The sequence below is a fragment of the Pelodiscus sinensis genome, chromosome 5 (genome assembly GCF_049634645.1).
Source record: "Pelodiscus sinensis isolate JC-2024 chromosome 5, ASM4963464v1, whole genome shotgun sequence".
In the NCBI taxonomy this organism is placed as follows: domain Eukaryota; kingdom Metazoa; phylum Chordata; order Testudines; family Trionychidae; genus Pelodiscus; species Pelodiscus sinensis.
Genome location: NC_134715.1, coordinates 101,376,300 through 101,398,923, shown reverse-complemented (window position 1 = coordinate 101,398,923; position 22,624 = coordinate 101,376,300). Strand labels below are relative to the sequence as shown.

Sequence of the window (22,624 nt, the reverse complement as noted above, 5' to 3'; positions counted from 1 at the left end):
AAAATTAGAAACTGAAAAAACAATACTTGCCTCCCATCAGGTAGCATAAGAGGTAAAGAATAAGAGCGGCTAACCCTCGAGACGTCACCAATAAGGGAGCCAGTTTAGCAGGATTAATAATGATTGTTTTGCTTTTACTTAGAGACCTTCAAATTTGCAGATATCTATTATATAGCCACAAGTATCCACATCCATGGATGTGGATGCAGAAATCCACATCTCATTTATTCAGATGTGGATATGGATACCTCAGGAGACACAAGATGGATGTGGTAGTAGGTAATGTAATTTATTGTACCAACTTCTTTTGTTGGAATAGACATGTTTTTGAGCTTCACAGAGGTCCGACCTGTAAATAGCTCTGTAAACCTCAAAAATTCGTGCTTTTCATCAACAGAAGTTACTCCAATGAAAGATATTACTTCACCCAACTTGTGTCTCTCTCTCTCTTTGATTTGACAGTTGGAAATCAGTTTTGAAAACTTATACAGACTCTTAGCTTATTATGTTTTGTTTTACAATATAATTCAATATTTTGATGCCCTTGTTTTAGTTTAAAGGAAAGTTGAATTGTTGCAGCCAGTTTGTTTTTAAAATGGATTATGACTTGTTTCCTATTGGTCTTTATCGCCTCCTAGTGTCCTTTGACAAAAGCTTTTCTGTACAACATAAATTGGAAATACTTGCATATAGAAATATATAAACACCATCATGTGTTCATTTGTAAAGACCAAAAATAATATAGATACTTAATGCAGTGCATGACATTGTAACACATTTTCAAAACTTGTATTGACCTCAGAAGGTAAAGATACTTTCCCCTGTTTCTGGTTATGATTTAGAAAGCAGTACTTTTTCAAGTCATTACAGTTTGAGGGCTGTCTGGAGCAGCATATTATTTTTATTTATTTACATTATTTTAATAGAACATAATTGTTATAATGTCAAATTTAATTTTACAAAGGATTTTTTTTAAAAAAGTATTTAATTTAGATTGTAAAAATCTGATTTTAGAATATTTTTTAAGAAAATCGGAATTTTATACACATTGTTAGAAAGCAAATCTTGTCTTCATTTGTCATTGATGAAAGGATATAAATATAGCAATAAATACTGAAGTAATATTTTAGTGTGTTTTAAAGGCTTCTTTTTATTGTTTAATCTGTCAGTTAAAGCTTTTAATATTACACCAACTTTACAGACCTTCAGTAGAGAGAACTACTAATACAGATTTTAGAGGTCCAAAAATATATCTTAAGAACATTGTTTTTTATAAATATAATATGTATACATACACAAAAGTTGTGTGGTCAAACAGTTAAGATTGACACGCATGTAACACCCTTCACAAAACCACAGAAGCAAGGTAGTGAAAAGTTAAGCCACCAACCAGGACCCTTTGTGCCTCTACCCACAAGCACACACTTTACCGCTACCACAGTAACCATACGATAGTGACTGCACACCAACTATTTCTGCTCTCATCAGAGAAACCTTGTTTGGTGTGGTGTTTGGCTGCACAGTATAGACATGGGGATGAGAAGCACAGTTCATGTTTTTAAGGTTTTTTTCATAATTGTGAAGCCTAAACACAAAGTTCCCAGAATAAATTGCTTAAAGGAACCATGTTTGTTTAATTCATGAATTAACAGATTCACTTAAGAAAATCCTCAACATTCAAGTTAGTCACAGATTATATGCTGTAAATTTGGAGGAAGATACAATGCAGTGAACCCCAGGAAAGAGAGAGAGACAGCGAGGGGTGTGTGTGTGCAAAATATATACAGTCTACAAACGCTCACTCAGTGTCATTTTAAGACCCAGTGCCCACCAGGGCTCTATTTAAAAGCTCTCTGTAAGGTGTCATATCTTTAACCTGTCTTCGCCTTTATGTTAGAAGGGAAGGCTTTTGTTCAGGTACATAGCCTTGTCTTTGTGACTATGTATCAAAAGCTAATTTGGCTAGGAAAGCTTTGTATTTGCCTAGACAAGACTCAGTTTTGTATGCAAAGATTTTTATTATAGCAGTATGTCATCTGTAAATTGTCTGTCTTTAGGTTTTTTTGCCCTCCTCCATGTGTGTACCTTATGGGCAGTGGATGGAAGAAAAAAAAAGAACAAATGGAACGGGATGGTTGCTCTGAACAAGAGTCACAACCATGTGCTTTCATTGGAATAGGAAACAGTGACCAAGAAATGCAACAACTGAACTTGGAAGGAAAGGTAGAGCCCATATAATAATTACTCCTGCAAGTTATAGCACGGGACATTCTGACCACTGCTGTCTTTTTCTGCAAATTTTGTGATCGCTTACATAAAACTAGTTACTGTGTCCCATAGAACATTAGAGTGGGAAGAATTTGTTTATTTGCAGAGAATGAACATATCAAATCTCTAAGCAGATACAACAAAAGTTTAAAGGGGGGAATAAAATACTTTAAAATGAGAGAGAGAGAGAGAGAGAGAGAGAGAGAGAGAGAGAGAGAGAGAGAAAGAAAGAAAGAAAAATAAAAGTTTCCTATGGGATAACCGAGTGACAGCATCACGTCGCTCTAGTGTCCCAAAGGCTCTGCCCTCCCACGGACACCCTGCCCCAGCCACTGTTCAGGGATAACACAGCTTGCTCTGGGGCTGTTTGCTTGCGCCACTGTTGTTCTTGGTGCTCAGAGGCTGCTGAGTCAACAGGCTCAAGAGCAGTGCCAGGTGCAGGGTGAATTGGCCCTCATCCCTGGTTGCCTGCCGCCCCATCCTCCACCACATCCCAAGAGGCCGCATCCTCAGCCCAGCACCGAGTTGTGTCCGCCTTCCCCCTGGCCAGACACCCTGCCCTCAGACCACTCCTTCCCCCCTCCCTCCTGGCCAGACACCAACCCCCACCCTGCTCTTGCCCTGCACCACAGCCTTTCTCTCACCACCCTGCTGAGACCCCATGCTTGCATATCCCCTTGTCTCTCCCCATTGAGTTCCCACACCCTCAGCCTGCTCCTGCCCCCTCCCCCTGCCAGATACTCTGTCCCTTCCCCAACCCAGACCTCGCACTCTGAGGCACTCCTGCACCCCACCTCCTGCCCAGTCCTGCACCCCCATTCCTGTTCCACTCACTGGCAGCCCTGTCTTGCACACTGAACTCCTAATTTTTGGCCCCACGCCAAACCATAGGGGGCCCACAAAATCCACTAACCCTGGAACCTCAGAAGAATCTGTCCTGAGACTTTGAAATCTCAGTTCTCTTCTCTTCCCTGCCCCCGCAGCTGGAGCATCAGGGAAATTAGGTGTTTCAGTTGGGGGCCGCATCATTGAGGTTTGGGGGATTTTGGAGAGGGGCTTTTTTTTCCTTTTCACTAGTGTGATCCCCAACTGACTTTTCTGTGGGTCAGTGGCCCCCGCCCTAAAAAGGTTCCCCACCCTTGCTATTAATAAAGACAGAGTTGAAACCTTTTTGCATTGGACATAATATTTTACTTCATTTAAAACTAGCTGGACTTACCCGGCGTTGCCCAGGAAACCAGAGGAGCAAAATTTAGAAGAACAGAAGCTGGTCCTGACAGCCTCCAGCCACACCACAGCTGCCAGTGCCTGACATCTGGCCATTATGGCAGACCCCCATGCTTTTCTACTGCTGCATAAAGCAAAATCTCTGACTCAAAAAAGAGGCATTACAATGTTTAGAATCCTGACAAATTTAGATACAAAAGTCACAATAGAAACTATGTCTCTGTTTTCTTCCCATGTCCTGAGTCTAATGGAGCCATTGAAAGCACAGTGGAAGGGAGAGCCCCCCAAATCACCATGGCTTGTTTCCCCACCATTGCTGGAAGCATATGGAGGCCCCTCTTCAATAGTGCAATGTTTTGCTTCCTATTAGATGGTATTTTGCTAATTATCCTTGTAGAAGCTAATTTTTTTTGGTAGGGAAGTAAGAGATAAGCATGCTGGGTCTGCAAATTCTTATCCAAGAGCTGAGTATAGGGATGCCTCAATCAATGGGGCTGGCCCTACTGAATCTGAGAGATTTCAAGGTGATACCTCAAACTCATCTTCCATCTTTTTTGATGAAACTATGAATCAACTACCTGAGCCTGCTGGCACCTCTATAGTCCCTCCTCCAGCACCACCCCCTTGACCAGCTGCCTCTCCCATGGATTGCATCTCTCCCTCTCCCTCCCCCCCGGGATCATCCAGCATCAAACCCAGGACCAGTGCCCAGATTTGAGGGGTCCCTCCCCGCCTTGGATTAATTTCTCACCCACCCAGCATCATCCAGTGCTGCCCCTTGGGCCAGTGCCCCTCAAAGGAGATCCCCCCCCCGCCATGGGCTTCATTTCTCACTCACTCCCTGCAGGATTGTCCAGCCCCACTTCCTTCATCCCCCTACAATCCTGCCCTCCCCCTAGTCACCGCCAACAGTCCAGCCCCACCCCCCTACAGTCCTGCCCTCCCCCCACTCACAATGGTCCAGCCCCCCCCAATCCTGCCCTACTCCCCACTCGCCCCCAACAGTCCAGCTTCTCCCTCCCCCACCCCCCGATTCATTCCCTTCTTTGCCCCCTGCCTCTCACCTCCAGGTCTCCGATGCGCCTTCTTCCGGACATTTTTTCAAAGTGGCAGCTGAGGAGTAACATCAGCCCCGCCCCTTCCGCCCACTGGTGTGAAGCCGCTTCTCCCTGCGCTGCCAAGCTCTATGCAGCCCCAGAGAGAGACGTCCGTGTCTCATCTCTTCCCTTCCACAGTACCGTAAAACCTTCTCCTGCAGGAAAGATTATCCCATGGAAAGTTTGGTTGCGGTAGCTCTTATAGTATCCAAGTTATTAGCGCACAAACATACAAACATTCTTCTTTATATATTAGATGAAGCCTGGCCAAGACCCCAGTTTGGGGCCCGACCCCCATCTGGTTGCAGTGTCTTGTCCCCATCCCCAGACCTGGGGCAGGCCCTATGGTCCAGCTTCCATCTGGCTGCAGAAAGAGCTGGTGGCACAGGTATCCTCCTGCTACAGCATAGGTAGAAGGAGAGGCCACAATCCAGCTGCTGCGGACGGAGTAGGGGGTTGGTGAGCGTACTGAGCAGGTGGGACAGCCCCCTAGTGGTTATTTAATGTACTAAGCGTTTCTGCCATCTTAAGCTAAAAGTTTATCTGAAAAAGAAACACTGTTCTGTTCTACTCCACAGAACTATTGCACAGCTAAAACATTATACATCTCTGACTCAGACAAGCGAAAGCACTTCATGTTATCAGTAAAAATGTTCTATGGCAATAGTGATGACATCGGTGTGTTCCTCAGTAAACGGATCAAAGTCATCTCCAAACCTTCTAAAAAGAAACAGTCACTGAAAAATGCAGACTGTAAGTATTTAGTGTGCAGGTCTGTGCTTTATGTGGCAGTATGTTTGATCTTACATGACTTTCTTCTTGTACATTTGAGGTTTGATTGCAGCTAAAAATAAATACAATGCCTTTTTTCAAATGTATTGTAGTATATTTCAAAAATCTGTACTCCGATGTAGTTTACAATATTCCCCTTTATTTACATGGTTATGCTGAAAATGAATTGAATATGGCTAGCATTCACAGTACAGATTGGGAGGCTTAAAAAATTCCTTCTGCAGATTTCTAGTCATTGATCTATATACCTAGACACAGGTTTATCAAGATCTTCCTTATCTCACTGTTCTAAGCTGTTGATTCAAGCAGGTGAGGATCCTTCCTGCAGAGGAACTTAAGCTACCTTCCATAGTCAATAGCAAAGACATTGCTCGTCTCTGCATCACTCTCAATCACTATCTTTTCTCTCTTTGATGTCAATTTTATTTATAAATGTACTTTGTGTGATTATCTTCAAGGTACTGATTTTGATTGGAGTTTGTGGCTCTTCATGTTGTTGATTCATCAAAGCTTTAAGCCCATTTTCCTTGCTCATTCTAGAACACCAGTTATTGGGATTTTTCAGATCTAGAATGCTTGGGAACTGAAGCATAACTGAAGCACCCTGCACTTTTATCTCCCTTGCGTCTTTCCCCTCAGAGTTTTGCTTGTCCTCATTTGATGCACCTGGACCATTGTGTTGCTTTTTTCTTGATCTGTCAGATTTTTAGTACTAATTTTTTTTTTTTTGTAGTCTAATCTTCTCCAATCTCAGAGTACTGCATTGGAATTTCCAGAGTAATTAATCAGAGTGCAAGACTCAGATGAGGGAAACAGTATAAGTGGGGAAAGCTGACAGACCCCAGTTCCACAAACTAACTTGCAAACATTCTCAGAAGGGTAGCCGTGTTGGTCTGTAACTTTTTAAAAACAAGCAGTCCCGTGGTGCATTAGAGACTAATGAATATATTCCATATTGAGCTTTTGTGGGTAAAACCCACTTGGATACATTCAGTTAAAGTAGCAGAAGACTTATTGAAAACTCCTTCTCACTTAGCTGTCTCTGTGGCCTACTATGGTTGAAGGAGAAGTTCACAAGTACAGAGCTGCAAACGAAAGCAGTTATCTGCCAGCCAACCCTCCTTTGCTTATGTGGAACTCATCTTAGCACCAGTGGACATCCCTCAGTACTAAAAGCATTTTGCTTTCTGATAAGTGGGGGTATGAAGAAATGTAATTAAGTTGCCAGAAAGGAAAACAAAAGAGGGTTCTGGAGAAGAGGAGAGAAGTGCAAACAAAGAAAAAAAAAGAACAAAAGAACCAAAAAAGGAAGGGTGTGGGGGAAGGGGAGGGAAAAAAAACATACAGAAAAGGGAAAGAAAAGAAGAGTAATAAGAGGAAAGAGAAATCAAAGAAACTGTGTCAGAGCATTGTAGAAAGGAGCATGAAAATGGAAGGTGCCAACTGTTCTCAAGGGATTGAGTATACAACAACAAAAATGACTGGGAATCATTACTACAACCACTTCTCCGCACATAAGTCAACACACCAGAAGTTGCACTACTTGCTTCTTTTTCCATTCCCTTTTTTGCACAGATGTGCGATGAAGTAACCCAGCAGCTTTAAACAAATGCTCTGAAATACAATTTGAATGTTTGACTAATGGGGAAGCACATCTACTGCTCAGTTCCTTGAAAGGGCTGTGTGTTATGCCTTCAGAGACCATCACAAACCAATAGGTACCAGAATATTTATCTGAAAGCCCTTCTGATCCCTTCCAACAGTTCCACACAGTTGTTGTGAAACTGGGTTAGGAAATCTCAAAAGGTATATCTACACAGCAATTAAAAACCTACAGCTAGCCGACTTTACTTGACTTGGGCTTGTCGAGTTTGGGCTAAGAAGCTGTTCAATTGTGGGCTTGTGCTGGAGTCCCAGCTTTAAGACCCGTCAAGGTAGGTCTAAAACACAGTTAAACATTCCTACAGCCCAAGCTTCACAAGCCCGTGTTAGCTGGCACAGGACATATGCAAGTGTCTAATGGCAGGGTAGACGTACCCAAAGACTGCAGTCCCCAAAGCTGGGGTTGACATCATTCTGGGCTCAACAACTCTAACAGAGTAGGCTCTATAATTCACCCTGCACTCTTACAAAGAATTCATTAAAACCAGCTGTGTTGTTCTGGTGCCCATTACGCTGTGGAATTGGGATCCATGCTCCAGAGCTTCAAGTGCAACTAGAAATTATCTTGTGGCTGTGTGAGTTTCCCCAGTGGAGTAACAATATGCATTATTGACTTATGTTTTTATAGCCCATCTTACAATTCTGACTGCTTGCATTGAGCTTTTTTTAATGCCAAATACCATGTAGAAGAAAGATTTCAGTTAAGTGAACTCTGTCCCTAAGAAATCTGAAGAGTTCATTAGCAGATTTGTGAGAGATTATATTCAGCTAGACTTTCTGAATCTGTTGTACTTCTGAGAGAGATCTGAGCAAATTAAAGAGTTGAAGTTTCTGTAATTTTGTGCCATTTCCTTTTTCTTCCTTTTTTTAACCGGTTGTTATTAAGAACACCTTTTCCTTGTTCTTGAAAAGAACTGAGCACTGCGGATAGCCCAAATATTTCAAAAGGATAGGGCAATGCATCATCTGAATCCAGTGGTTTAGAACGATGAATAAAGGAACTTCCCACTTAATGACAGATAACACTGGTCCAAGAGTGTCAAACTATCAAGAATTATAGTATCTTCAAAGAGCATAATTACAGATAAGCAATTAACTCTTGTACCGCTAACTGTTTTCTAGAGTGTCACAAATGTGTTCAATCTACAAAGACTGTAATTATATTGTTGAGGAGAATTCAGTCTGAATTAGTCTTTTATGAATCTGTTGATTTTTATTAGCACTGCATTGTAAAAAATATTTTTACAGTGTTAAATAAATCTTTATTTTTTTCTTGCAGTATGTATTGCGTCAGGAACAAAAGTGGCACTGTTTAATAGACTTCGATCCCAAACAGTTAGCACCAGATACTTGCACGTAGAAGGAGGTAATTTCCATGCCAGTTCACAACAGTGGGGAGCATTTTACATTCATCTCTGTAAGTAATAAAAAAAAACACCAAAAAATTAAAAACAAAAATACACCCAGAATACAGACCTCCAATTTTATTTTCCTTAAATCAGTTTTCAAAGTAAAGTCTTAGTGTTTGTATGTATGTATATATTTGTGTGTAGTATAGTGACATTTTATACCCTTGCCTTCAAGAGAGAAATGAGTTTAACCATTTAACATAGAACTTTGTCTGCTTTGTGCAGTGGATGATGATGAATCAGAGGGAGAGGAATTCACAGTACGAGATGGCTACATTCATTATGGACAGACTGTCAAACTTGTGTGTTCAGTTACTGGCATGGCACTTCCAAGACTGGTACAGTTTAACTTCTCCAATGTTACAGCTAATTTACAATGTACTAATTAGAGTACTTGGATCATTTTAAATACAAAGTAGTTGTGTTGATAAGCACATATTTGCTTTTAAAGAACTATCAAATTAGCATTGACTTTTAAAAATGTACTTTTGCTATTTCATTATTATTAAAATGTTGATTTCAATACGATAGTTGATCTTTATTTCTGTTTTGCTGTACAATTATTCTCTTATCTAAGAATAAGGCAGCAAAGCATAAACTAAACAGAGGTCATGGTACACAGATCAATCAAAATGTTTAATGTTGGTTTCCGTGTGAACTTTAAAAAAAGATAGATCTAGCACAGCAATGGCAACATAGGCAGCCAGTGTATAAAAGCACATAAGCTTGTGATTAACTTTAAGCATGTGAATAGTCTTGTTCAAGCCAACTAGACTTCTCATGCTTAAAGCTGAGTGGCTAATGTGCTTTGCTAGATTCAGATCTAAAATCACTCTGTATACTTATGTGGCCTGTTATAGGCAGGTAGAGTATCAGTATACTTTACAAAGTAATTTTGGATGATTACTGGTTTTGAACGTATTTAAGTGTATATAACAATAAAAATGCATACAGTAAATTGCATCTCACCATTGCTTGTGCCTGTGCACTAGAGAAGAATTGTTTTTTGGTTCTTGTAGGCTTACATGATAGTAATCAATTCTGCCTCAGTGATTGAGAAAGGTATTGTAACTGTTTCGAGTTTTACATGCTAATTATAGATATATGTCCACTGAATGCCTCAAATAGCCAGCCTGGGAGGCATTAGTATATATCTGGTTATAAGCCTTCCCTTTATTTAAGTTTACTAAAATCATTAATCGTTAGCCCACTGGTGACTTCACTATTATCAGTCTCTCTATGTGGTATCTGTTCAGCAGCAATAGTGGTGACAGTATAAAATGCTGACAGATTTAGTTCCTGTTCTATAAGACATTCCAGCATGGCTATGCTGAGAATTTCTCTTTTCAACCACATACATGTAGAGAATGGAAATAGTCTGCTGAGGGAAAACTTTTGGGTTTTTTTTTTAAATCTAGTGAAATAGTTAAAAAACCAGAAGTGCCCAAACTTACTGTCCCTCTGAGCCACATACAGTAACCTTCTGAAGTTCAAGATCTATAAGACATGCCTAATCTGCCACATCAGGTGTTGCCTGTCATGGTGTGGGGCTTCTGCCCCAATGCATCCCTACCAGACTAAAGCTCTTAAAAACCTCTTCTTGCAGGGCAAAAGTCTATAGTCCCATCACCCTGCTGCAGGGCAGAAGCCCTGAACTCCCCTGTTCCAGTATTGTAGGCAGAAGAAGGGGGTTGTAGGCTGGGCTCTAGGAACCTCACTTAATCGGTTGGATTTTTTTGTTGTTTTTTTTAAGACCACATGCGGCTCATGAATGACAGTTTGGCCATGTCTGGTATAAAATAATAAAAAGCCACTTTGTTAAGCTGTTACATCAATCAATAGAAAAGTCTATCATCCATCACTTGATCTAATGTACATTGAAATCAAGGGAAAATTCCCTTTGACCCTAATGCCTTCCATACTAAGATATGACATTTTCATCAACATGATTGCTGGGCCAGGCACCAGTTGGAACAGGTGCAACCATCAGCAATTCTAGAGATGGGCATGAGGAAGTTTATTTGCATTTAACATGACATTTTAATTTTTACACTTGCAGCGGGGAACATTGAGGACATAACCTTAAAACTCTTTTTATAAAATGTTAGCAGATTACCTTTAATTTAGTTATATTGGCTATGGGGTTTAGGTAAGAAACAATATTTTTCTTAGAAATCTTGAAGCACCATGGCTGTTGATTCTGCTGATGTTGCATAAAATGAAGTACTACAGTTTTTTTCTAGAAGTTGAGTTAAAATTCCAAGCTTGAGATTTGCTGTGTGTGTGTGTGTATGTATATAAATCAAATATTGTAACTTTAGAATTATGACAGGCGGTATTTTTAGGTTCGATTGTCAGATGTAAGTAACAAGCATCCTTTATAGGTATGCTGTGCAGTCATGTCTTAACTAATATTCATCATGATCCGCTCTCAAAGACACTCTTATTATTGCATTTGCAAAACTATAGTTAAGAAAATGTTAATATTTTCACCATAAATCAGTTTTTAAAGATTTAAGCTCAGTAAGTGGCCTGTTACGTTGCAGTTGACTATGAGTTGTCAATCCTAGGGGCAATTGCTTCTGTAAAATCGCTTATTGATTCTTGACCAGCTATTCTTCTGCATAAATTAGATTTTGCTAATTTCTGATGCTTTTTTCCCCTCTCTTCTAGCAAAAAAGTTGATATATATGCATGCAGCACACACTCAATTTGGACTCTGAGGAGTAGAGCAGCTTTCATATCTATCCATGTTTTAGAAATTGCTGGGAATTTTTAATCAAATGTTTAATTTTAAACTTGCAAATGTCTCTGTTGAGATGTCTTTTGTTACCATACCATTCATATAAATTTCCAGAAGTAAACGTATAATCTGTGATGTGACTAATACTTAGATTGCATTGTTCTAAGTTTATTTCTTTGTGCATTTTTACCAACAGATCATTCGAAAAGTAGATAAACAGACAGCACTACTGGATGCAGATGATCCAGTATCACAGCTCCATAAATGTGCATTCTATCTTAAAGATACTGAACGAATGTACCTGTGCCTTTCCCAAGAGAGAATAATTCAGTTTCAAGTGAGTTATCTAAACAGATTGTATTAAATGAGAAATGTAATCATCAAGTTTGTTTAAAAATATTTGTAAACATTTTTTTGTTTTGGCATTCTTTGTTTTTAAGAGAAACTGATACAGAAAGTACCAAATTTTACTCTTTCCAATCTGTTTAATTTTCTTTTCTCTCTCCAGTCTTTTGTATCTGGCTAAATACTTGAGGTGTAGTTTCTCCCAGTCAACAAATGGAAACAGAACATTAAGTCTATAGATGGTCATACTCACATATAAAAGTGTCTACTGTCTCTTCCTTCAATTATTTTTTTCTCCAGTAGGTGGAGAAAATTATTCCTAGCAAGCTGCTGCATCACAAATGAAAAAGAAGACATTGGAAGTCAAAAGGGAGCCTTTTTTAAAAACAATGTGTGTAGCTGATCTGGCAGCACAAATGACACACTGACATGATCCCTTAATCTCATGTGATACAGAGGACCACTCTTAGCTGATAATTAGTGTGGCTGTCCCCTTCAAGGGGCCAAATTCCAACTCACCTGAGCATTTCTGGACGTGAGCTCTGACTCAGAGGAGGTGAGACCATGGTCAGTCTTGTCCACTGACCTGTACCAGAGCTTCAGGGGGGAGAGTACAGAGCAGGGCAATTATGGAGTGTTCCTCCCTTTCTTTTACTCCCAGCTTCTGATAGTCAGAAGTGTGGAGTTTTCTCCCTGCCCATGTCAGCTAATAACCATTGGTGAATCTATTCTTCATGAATTCGTCCAATTCTTATTTGAACCCAGTTAAACTTTTGGTGCCACATGTGGTTGCAATAAGTTCTGCAGCTATTAGGTGTGTGAAAAAGTAAATCTATTTACCTGTATTAACCTGGCTGCCTATTAATTTGATTAAGTGATATCTGTTTTTTATACTATCTGCAAGGATCTAAAAACACTTGTTTACTTTCGCCACATGATTCATCATTTTACAAACATCTGTCAGATCTACCCCATAAGTCGTCTCTTTTCTACTTTGAACAGCCCTAATCTTTTTAGTCTCTCCTCACATGGAAACCATTCTGTATTCTTGATCATCTTTGTTACCTTTCTCTGAACCTTTTCCACTTCTACTATATCCCTTCTGAGAGGCAACCAGAGTAGGACTCTGTATGCAAGGTGTTGGTCACACCATGGTCACATCTTTGTATAGTGGAATTATGATGCCTCTTATTTCTTGTACCTTGACTAATAGCTCTGAACATACTGTTAGTCCTTTTGATTGATTCTGTGTACTGAGTGGAAGTTTTCAGAGAATGATCTACAGGGACTCTCGATCTTTTTCTAGGTGGTAATAGCTAATTTAGAATCCATCATTGTACAGTATATATATGTATTTGGGCTTATGTTTTGCACGTACAGTGTTGAACTTCATTTGTCACTTTGATTTTCAGTCACCCAGTTTAGTGATATCCCCCTGTTTCTCTTTGCAATCTGCTCTGGGCTTAACTATCTTGAATAATTTTTTAACATCTGCAAAATCTGCCACTTTACTGTTCCCCGCCTTTTCTAGATCATTAATGCATGTATGAAATAGTGCACTCTCTTTTTGCAGGCAAATGCTCTGTGGAAAAGAATATTCTGTATGTGTTCTTACAGACACTTTCATCTGTACCTGCTTCTTCCTACACAATCAAGTGTAAACACCATGCTGCTTATTTCATAACTACAGCATAGATTCCATGGAGTCTTTGGAACCATACTTTCTATAATTTAACAAGCAGAGATGAAGAGAACAGCTCAGCAGGCTTCTTTTATCTGCCAATTAGAGAGGGGAAATCACTGAACACTGTATCTTAAAATACCACTTAGTGGTCATCAGCCTATCCAAACATCAGTTAGCATATCAGATTCCATCTAAGGAAGAGCATAACTAGTGGCAGAGTGAAGATAGCTAGGAGAAGCGAAAAAGAGATCAAGAGAGACTGGAAAGAAAAGGAAATTATGGAAAATCAGAAGGTCAGTCTATATCCCTGAGTTCAAGAGATGGGTGAACTTTGGCAGGTCCTGCTTAAATTTGCAGTGTTCTTAATGAATCAAGATGGCACATACTCAGGAAATGCAGGAACTGTTTGCTAGAACCTTACTGGGAAGTTTTCTAATCTGATAGTACTCTGCAGCTGCTCCTCTCCTCTACATCCTCTCCTTCCTCCCCACCCTCCCCCCAACACAAATCAGAAAGACTGACAATCATTGGGACCTAAGCATGGCCTTAAAAGCTCTCTGTCCTCTGAGTGTCAGATGAGGAGATGATCATTGAAAACCAAAAGGGCAGACACTACCCAATTGGGATAGCAAAGAGGACAATAATTCCTGTGGAAGAAGAATGAGTTGGTAATTTTTGTGATGGAAGTAAGGAATCTTGTCGCATCTCAGGCCTCCAATTTATGCTGCATTTGTCTCCCAGTCAGTTGTTAGGTAGCTTCAGAAGTTTAGCAGGTATGCAAAGGCCAAAGATTAGGATGCAGAACTAGTCTCTGACCTTCCCATTTTTGGACTTGGTACTCTCATGCATGTGTGAAACCAGATATGACTGTCTATTCATCTTCTGGAGTTATGGCCACTTTAGTGGCAGGAGAATACTTAAATCATCTGTGAGTAATAGGGTTCTTCTAATGTCAGACTACCGCTTCTGTCTTTCAAAGGCAAGTTTCTTTTCAAGGAGGAGTTCAAGAAGATATAACAGTCCTTAGCTGCTTCAAATTAGTGAGACCCATCCCATCTAAGACTCTGTGAACTCTAAGATTGCAGTCCAAGAACAAATCCAGCACAACTAAGATCTATAATTTAGGAAAAAGAGAAGCAGAATCATAGTCAAAAAGAGACCTATTCTCTGGTTGAAGCCTGATGAACATCAGGTGGTAGGTCCTTCAGCTTTTGAACATCCAGCTGAAGGTGCAAGGACCACACACAGAATCTCGGTAGGAAATCTGAGGAACTACTTCTATACCAGTGACCAAGATTCCTAGGTTCCTGAAGACAGCAGATAAATTGAGAATTGTAGTTAGCCTGATGGTCCTTGGCTAACACGTGAAACTAGTGCTAATTAGCTTCCCATTTTGAACCTTCTGAGGAGAATTTTAATGAAACTTCTGTTTTCAAGTCCTGTTCCTGATAAAAACATTATTATATCATGCCTTGCACAATGGGATCCTGGCCTGGTTAAATTTTTGGACACTAACATTATTAAAGTATCAGAGGGGTAGCTGTGTTAGTCTGAATCTGCAAAAGCGACGAGGAGTCCTGTGGCACCTTATAGACTAACTGAAGTGTAGGAGCATAAGCTTTCGTGGGCAAAGACCCACTTCGTCAGATGCATGACATTGGTCTTTCACCTAAATTGGGAAATCATTCTAATCACATTTGACCATAGAATTATAAAGAGGGAAGGCTATGTTTCCTGGATGTCCATAGAGCCCTGTTGACTCAATAAAAAGAATAACAAAATGTAAGCAGTCTTAGAAGTATTTCATCCCACACCATAATGTAAAGATCATCATCAGCTCCTGAATTCCTTGTCAGATAATGGATTAGGGAAGTGGTTAAAGCTCTTTATTTTGCAGCAGGAAAAAAAACCCACTAAAATCTTTTAAAGCTCTCTATTAGGGATGTGAACAGATAACTGGTTACCTGATACCCAGAAGGGCCCCTCTGCCCCCCACTCACTGGGCTACCAGCTCCTACTGCCTGCCTCTTCCACCCCAAATGCTTTGGGGGTTTCTGCTGCTGGCCCCCCTGCTTTTAGGGCATGGGGTGGGAGCAGGAGCAGAATCCTGTTTAATGAGTTAATCGGTTTAACTAAGGTTTAACCAACCAGTTTAACTGATTAACTAGATTTTACTTTCCTACTAATCAGTAAGATCGTCATGGGCAAAGGGGGGAAACCTCTACAATAGAGATATGCAAGGCTGCCTCAGGGCTTCTGCCCACATTTTTGTGAAAACATTGGAAAATAAAATTGCATTTTTGGCCATGGTAGAGGGTTGTGGCAAGCCATAGTAGCTTAATGAATTGTTTTGGAAAGTTCCAAGCACCTGAACAGGTGCAGAAAATGAAAGAAAAGGGGAAATGTTTCTTTTTGGAATCTTCTTGATGAATCTAGCCCCCAAGTCCCTTCCCTGGCCATCTACCTCATTACTTTCTTGTTAAGATTTCTTCTACTTACTGAACTTATTTGTTAATGGTTATTGAATAGTGCCAGCCTACTTTTTTGTTTGGTATTGCTTTCAATGAATTCAGCAGAAGGTGAAGAAACTGCCAAACCTTTGTGTGTCATGGTTGTGTTATCAAACGTTTTTGTGTGTTCTCTCCAACTGTTGGTTAGGAGGAAAACACAAGGATCTAAAGTGGATCAAATAAAGTAAATTAACAGATAAATAATATTTTGTCACATCTTTTGAATGTCTGACACTGAACATGGACACTGCAATGCAGCCACTTCCCACTCTACCCCCCAAAACTAACGAAGAATGAACACAGAACCACATCAGCATATTAAATGGCATTTTTCAGCTCTGTATTTCATTAATTAATTGGACTTGTTATAGTGCAGTGTCCTTATCTTGCATACCATGCCATGACCCTGTGTTATAACAGAAACAAATCAAGATTTCCCCTCCTATTCAGTCATGAAAAAGTGAAGGCTGTTCCCCCTGGACCTGTTCACATTTCCCAAGTTTAGAATTCATCTTCTAATGTGAATATTTGTATTGCTCCTTTGTGTCTTGTATGTGTTGTGAGACTCTTGATGACAATTTTAACAGAGGGGGATGTGTTATCTTTGTACCAGGGGTTTTCTTTAAATGTATTCTGTTTTAGGAAGAGTTTCAGGGAAACTAATGCATAACTTTGAAATGAGAAGTTGTGACCACCTTCCTCCTACCAATTCAGATTACTAATTATTCTGGTGTGAATTTCAAACCAATATACAGACCAGACTTCTAACCATTCTTTCTTAAAGGCCACTCCATGCCCAAAAGAACCAAATAAAGAGATGATTAATGATGGAGCTTCTTGGACAATCATTAGTACAGATAAGGCAGAATATACATTTTATGAGGGGATGGGACCAGTCCATGCTCCAGTAACACCTGTGCCTGTTGTAGAAAGTCTTCAAGTAAGTCAGTTGTTTACTTTTTCTGTTCTTTTTAATACAATTTGCACTTACTATAGGGCTTAAATATCCCGCGCTTCATTTGCATGTTCCCAGGTGGTCACCATTTTGGAAATTGACTAGCCCGGAATAACTGCCTGCATCTACACGCGGCAGTAAAATGGGAGTTTGAAGTAAAGCCCTTAATTCGAATTAGCTGTTAAACCTCATTCCAGGGGGCTAGTGTAGACATACCCTCAGAGAACTTGAATAATTTGCACAAGATCTTTCAGGAGTCAATGGCAGAGTTGAGTTCTGATTCCCAATCTCTCCTTTTCTAGCCACTAGACTGCCTTACCCTATTTAGAAAGCTTCTTACAAACTTTCTTATGCAGAACAATTCTGAACTAGTGCTACCTTATAAATCTGCATCTACAAGAGAGTGTTTTGCAAAGTAAAAATACTATTTATATGTCCAGAGGATTTTAGCTATGTTTTTTCAACTCGGTTCTGCAGGACAAGACTATATGCTCGATATAGAAAACATGGACTTGGTGTATTTCTTAACAATTGTTGAACTTCTTAAAATTGCCCTCTGTAATAGATCATCTGTGGTATTAATTTTTATTTTAGAAATTTGTATTCTATTCCATATCAGTAACTAATTGCCAATTAACACACTACAACTGAACCCTTCTTTGTTTAACCCTTGTTCTGTTTGAAAGAGGACTCAAAATGCTGGCTAGACAAGTTCTTCCTGCCTGGACTTTGACGAACTAGCCAGTGAGTAAGACAGTGCAGGTTTTCTACTCATAGATCCATTCTTGCTATTTATGTTTTGTGATTTAAATGGTGTTCCTTCAAGCATTGCCATTTACTTTAGGATATCAAACCATTTGAGGCTACCTGTCAACTATTTCATTTAATTGAGTTGAATTTATTTGCCAGTTTTATCAATTGGAAAAATGTAATCAATCAATGTTATGGAATGGTTTATATGTCTTTTTTCTCTCTGTTTAGTTAAATGGCGGTGGAGATGTAGCAATGCTGGAACTTACAGGTCAGAATTTCACTCCTAACTTGCGTGTCTGGTTTGGGGACGTGGAGGCTGAAACCATGTACAGGTGCAGTATTATTTCTTTTCTTGGTAGTTGATGTTGAAGTTTTGGCGAGTGTATTTTAATTTTTGCTGGTTAAGATACATACCTCCTTATTTTCTGAGGTACTATCTGTTTTACTGAATACCTGCTTGCCGCTAACATGTTGTCCTTTATCTTATCAGATGTGCAGAAAGTATGCTGTGTGTTGTTCCAGACATTTCTGCATTCCGAGAGGGCTGGAGGTGGGTCCGTCAGCCAGTCCAGGTTCCAGTAACTTTGGTCCGTAACGATGGCATAATCTACTCCACTAGCCTTACTTTTACATATACACCGGAGCCAGGCCCACGACCACATTGCAGTGCTGCTGGAGCAATTCTCAGAGCCAACTCAAGTCTCATGGCTTCCAGTGAAACAAATACAAACAGCGAGGGAAGTTACACAAATGTCAGCACAAATCCAACCAATGTCACATCATCTACAGCAACAGTAGTTTCCTAACTACAGTGTTTGCTTGGACTTCAACAGACTTTCAAGTGCTACAGACAAGAAAACTGAACAATTTTGTGGTTTCATGGGAAAACACCTTTCCATTCTAAGTGACATTATTTGAACCTTGTTACCTGCAAGTGCTGATCTTAAAAAAAGAAGCCACAATAAAAAAAAATCCGAAATGTAAAAACTTTATTAAAATCTATTTTTCAGCATTTTTTTTTTAAACGGGCAAGAAATTGAAATGTGGCTGGAATACAAGTTAAGCAAACTAGAAAACGTGAACATGACATAGTTTTTACGGACCAAGGAACTTGTATAAGCTTTAGTATAAAAGGTACATTTTCACCATACCTTTTTTGTATCACAACATATAGTACACTTTTGTTACCAAATAGTTTATATTTTTTTTCCTCTGAGCTTTTGCTCTGAAGTATATTCAGGTTCCAAGCCTGACCATGCTTGTATAATCTAATTACCATACTCTTCCAGTTTTAAAATATATATATATATATTTTTGGTCTGTGGCTGGAACTGTTCCTTTTTTTAAACTGAAGTCTTGTGACTTTTTATGAACTGAAATTGTTTTTATTTCAGCAAGTAGAACCTTGTAAAGGCCAGCATATTTTTTTTAAGATTATATGAAGTCTGTGCGAAAGCTTTAAAATAAAATGCCTCTGCCTTGCCTGCAATACATGCAATGTATGTTAACGTTAATGCTCTGTTTTCAGTCATTGTTAATAGTTATTTCTATGTTTTCCTTTTTAAAAAATATGTATTTATAGTGATAATTCATGAGGGTCTAACATTACGAGTTCAAAATATGTGACATCTCCAGCAGTCATGTTTATGATTGGTCATGTCGCAAGAATACATTGATGTTTTGAAAGGTGACTTTTGCCCCGTTCCCTCCTTAAAGTCAGAAATGCATCATAAAGTGTTTGAGGATCCATTCAGGTTTTTTCTAATCTTGTACATAATTTGTATGATGTGTAAGTTAAACATTTTATTTCACAAGTGGGATGTTCCCAGTGACTTAATTTGGCAGCATGTCTTCTGTCTTGTTGGCATGTGACAAAAGTATCCTGAGAAGTATTTGCTACAAATGGGATTGGTAGGTGATGCCCTTCATCCTTAAACAAGGAGAGAAATTGCAAAAAGCATGGTTTTTCTACCTGCTGTTCAGTACGTTAGGCCAAATGTTGGTGAAATCCTTGTGTTGAGACGTGCTTTCATTGTGAAGTGATCATTCCATAATAGATAGAAATAAATTTTAGTACTTAGAAATAGACAATTACAAGATTACAAAAGCAGTATAGTGAAGTCAACTCCTGTCTCCATTTCCAGGGGGTTTTCTCTTTCCCAGGGGGTTTTCTCTTTCCCTGCAAAAAAATAGTGCAATGTTCAAGCCTTCTCTCCACCATAAATTTAATGCTCAGTTTAACTGTATTGATTTTTATTACTTTGATTCTGAACTTACTTTTTTTATCCCTTTATGTAATTGATCACTTCAGCTGTATTTGAAAATATATTCTAGTGGCTTATTTGCAATCCCAGAACCAGGCATAGACTTTTTTGGCTGTAGTGTAACCTTTCCCTTCAAGGACAGGAATATAAATTCTATGAATTGTTAAACCTTAACCATCCCATGAAACAAGTCACAACTACTGTATGCATGTTTACCTCTGGCTTACTACAAAGCATGGCCTTCAGGCTTACCCATTGGCTATTTTAAAAGGTTTCCACTGGCCATTTTAGGAGTATTCAATTTCAGCACCAGCCCCATTTTAAAGCATTGCTTCTCTTTAATGTCTGTCTTCTCTGACACTATGCTCTGTGTGTTTGTCTCAGCTGCTCCTTTGAACATGCTGTTCTTGCATTCATTGAAGACTGAAGACAATGTGGTTAAAGGAAGAAATCCAATGCAAAACAGATTCATTTAGCTGTTAAATCCGTACCACTGTCCTTTTAAAATGTGCTTGTATTCTACCACAAGCCTTCCTAATTGCTCTTTTATATGCATCCTTCCTTTCAACATTGTTACAAATACTGCCTCATCTCTGTTTCAGTGACCAAGGGCAGACTTCATTGTGGCCTTATCTCTGTTTGAAGCTGTTTACTGGCATTTATTTGCAAATCTGTTTACTTGTCTGTGTGCTATTTAAATTTTTCTCAGTTGTGTTGACAGAAATCATTTCACAATGTTTTTGCTAGAAGTATGTTTTATACAGTACTGTTTAACTTATGGGCCTCAGGTTTTCTTCCCTTACTAGCTTGAGGATTAAAGAAAGTGGTTAGCAAAGGTTTTACAATAATAGTAAAGAACAAACCATTACCTACATTGCAGGTAAAACCATAACAAGCTTTTTAACTTTCAAGGAATATTTTAAATAGCTTTTCAAAACATAAGAGGCACCTGCTTTTATATACATTATTTTAAAATCTTTTTACATGTAAATGCAATAGACTTTTGTATTCAGTTTCTTTCCTTGCAATAAGTTTTTCCAATGGACTATACACAAAATTCCTGGATATTTAATTTCTGCCACTCTACATACCACAGGCTAGTGGATGAAAAAGCATATTAAATTCCATTTCAGCAATATTTGCTCATGTACAGTTTTCAGAGTTCTTATTGTTGGCCTTTTCCTGGACTTGTGGCTCCATTGTCTTTAATGGATAATTAGTAACACAGGAATTGTCTTCCAGATCCACACTGTCACTAAGAAAGATGCTCAGTTGTAATTTAAGTTCAAATAACTTATTTTCTTGAACTCTCCTGTGAGCAGCTTTGTTACTTTTTATGGCGTCAAGAGCTGTTGATCAACTTTCATGATACTAACAATATCCCAAGAATGCTAAACATTTCTATTAAACTACTTATAGAATGTTTCAATATGAAACTACAGAACTCTTCTATTATAGCTGTTAAGTATTGTCTTATTCTTATTATTTCTAAAAGTATACATAGAAGTTGAGTCTGTTCAAATGTTTTTATAGTTCCAACTAATAGGATGAGGAAGCAAGTTAAATGCTCAAAGCTACCTATGTTGTTTTTGTTTAGAACTGCACTTCAGAATTCAACACTAGTGTAATATAACCTGCTGCTGACATTTTCCTAATTATTTTGTCTGAGGGCTCCTCGCATCTGTCTTTTTCTTAATTCTGCGATACACTATTTCACTTCTGTCTTCATTACGCAGTTTTACAAGATATCATACTGGCCACCTGAAAGTCATGAACCTAAATAAATAAAACCGTATATACCCCATCCCTACAATATTTTAATACAAATCTGACACAAGTGAAACAAGGAAGTTACCCACTTTAAACCAAATAACTGTAGAGGTGTCAATTTTGAAACAAAATACTCTTAATTATTAACCATTTTATTTACATTTACTTTCAAAAGCAGCTGTGTTTATGAAGAGTACTGAAAAAATGTGTGTATGTTCCTGTGCCAGACGTTTGACTTTGTTTTCAAGCACTGTACTGTGGGGTTGAGTGGCAGCTTTGTTAGAAACAGTAATATGTTAGGGTTACTACTTAACCCTTTTAGGACTGAACTGTTTCTCCTTCATAAAATTACATAATGAATAGTTCCAAGTTTGTAAACATTTGCCTACAGTCAGTACTGCATTTGTCCAGATGTAGGTGCTATGCTTAGTTTTAGTTTGTTTCTTGAACCTTGCAGCAAGTATATGCATTCAGTCCTTTAAGGGTTATATTTTACAAACTGTGCACCTGTAAAATTTCTTAGCAATAAGGTAGAAAAATGAGCAAGATTTTACCACAGTTTTGTAGAAAATTTGAATTGCTCGGTTCCATATTTCATCAAAAAAATCTGCAATACAGGCGGTTTCAAGGAATAAATAAAAGTGAAATGTAAACCACGTGCACGTGTTTTGTCCAGTGTGTGTAAGCCCTTAAATATTTTGTCTCAATTTCTTTCTATAACATTTCAAACAAGATGAAATGTCATGTTACTGCTCCTATGACAAACTTGCTTTAACAGGTGTACGGTTATACCATCTAGGGAGTAATATAATTTGATCTCAATTATTTAAATTTATCACATTTTTTCTGACCTGCAGTGTTAAACAAGAAATCAAGTTTGGGCTTTTGGGCGGGGGGGGAGGGGTCTTTCTTTTTTTGCTTATGAACAGTGAGGTCATCTGTGGAACCATAGCAGCAGAAGACCAAGCCCAGGAGAGGAAAATTCATCCCTAGTTCTGAGGGCAGCCACACTGGCCTACACTTAAACTGAATATGGAATGTCTACATTCAAAAGTGGTTTCAAATCTAAACCCGTTTCCTCCACCGCTTGTATAAGTGCTGAATTTTAGAAAAGCAATTTGTTTTTCCAGTAATGTAAAAAAAAG

General features: G+C 38.8%; 1 protein-coding gene across 8 annotated transcripts in view; it reads left to right on the top strand.

Annotated features, from left to right (window-relative positions):
* RBPJ (recombination signal binding protein for immunoglobulin kappa J region) overlaps positions 1 to 22,135 on the top strand; it is an 86,868-nt gene extending 64,733 nt beyond the window's left edge. For 7 of the 8 annotated variants that reach the window (XM_014581107.3, XM_006138171.4, XM_075930621.1 and 4 more), the window contains 8 exons: positions 2,058 to 2,223; positions 5,171 to 5,345; positions 8,326 to 8,463; positions 8,681 to 8,793; positions 11,395 to 11,535; positions 16,522 to 16,677; positions 17,674 to 17,777; positions 17,936 to 22,135. In XM_014581107.3, the coding sequence (XP_014436593.1) occupies positions 2,058 to 2,223; positions 5,171 to 5,345; positions 8,326 to 8,463; positions 8,681 to 8,793; positions 11,395 to 11,535; positions 16,522 to 16,677; positions 17,674 to 17,777; positions 17,936 to 18,251 (1,309 nt within the window). In that variant the 3' untranslated portion in view covers positions 18,252 to 22,135. The remainder of the gene's footprint in view (positions 1 to 2,057; positions 2,224 to 5,170; positions 5,346 to 8,325; positions 8,464 to 8,680; positions 8,794 to 11,394; positions 11,536 to 16,521; positions 16,678 to 17,673; positions 17,778 to 17,935) is intronic. The other variant, XM_006138173.4, reaches the window with a different exon arrangement.
* Positions 22,136 to 22,624: the final 489 nt, after the last annotated feature.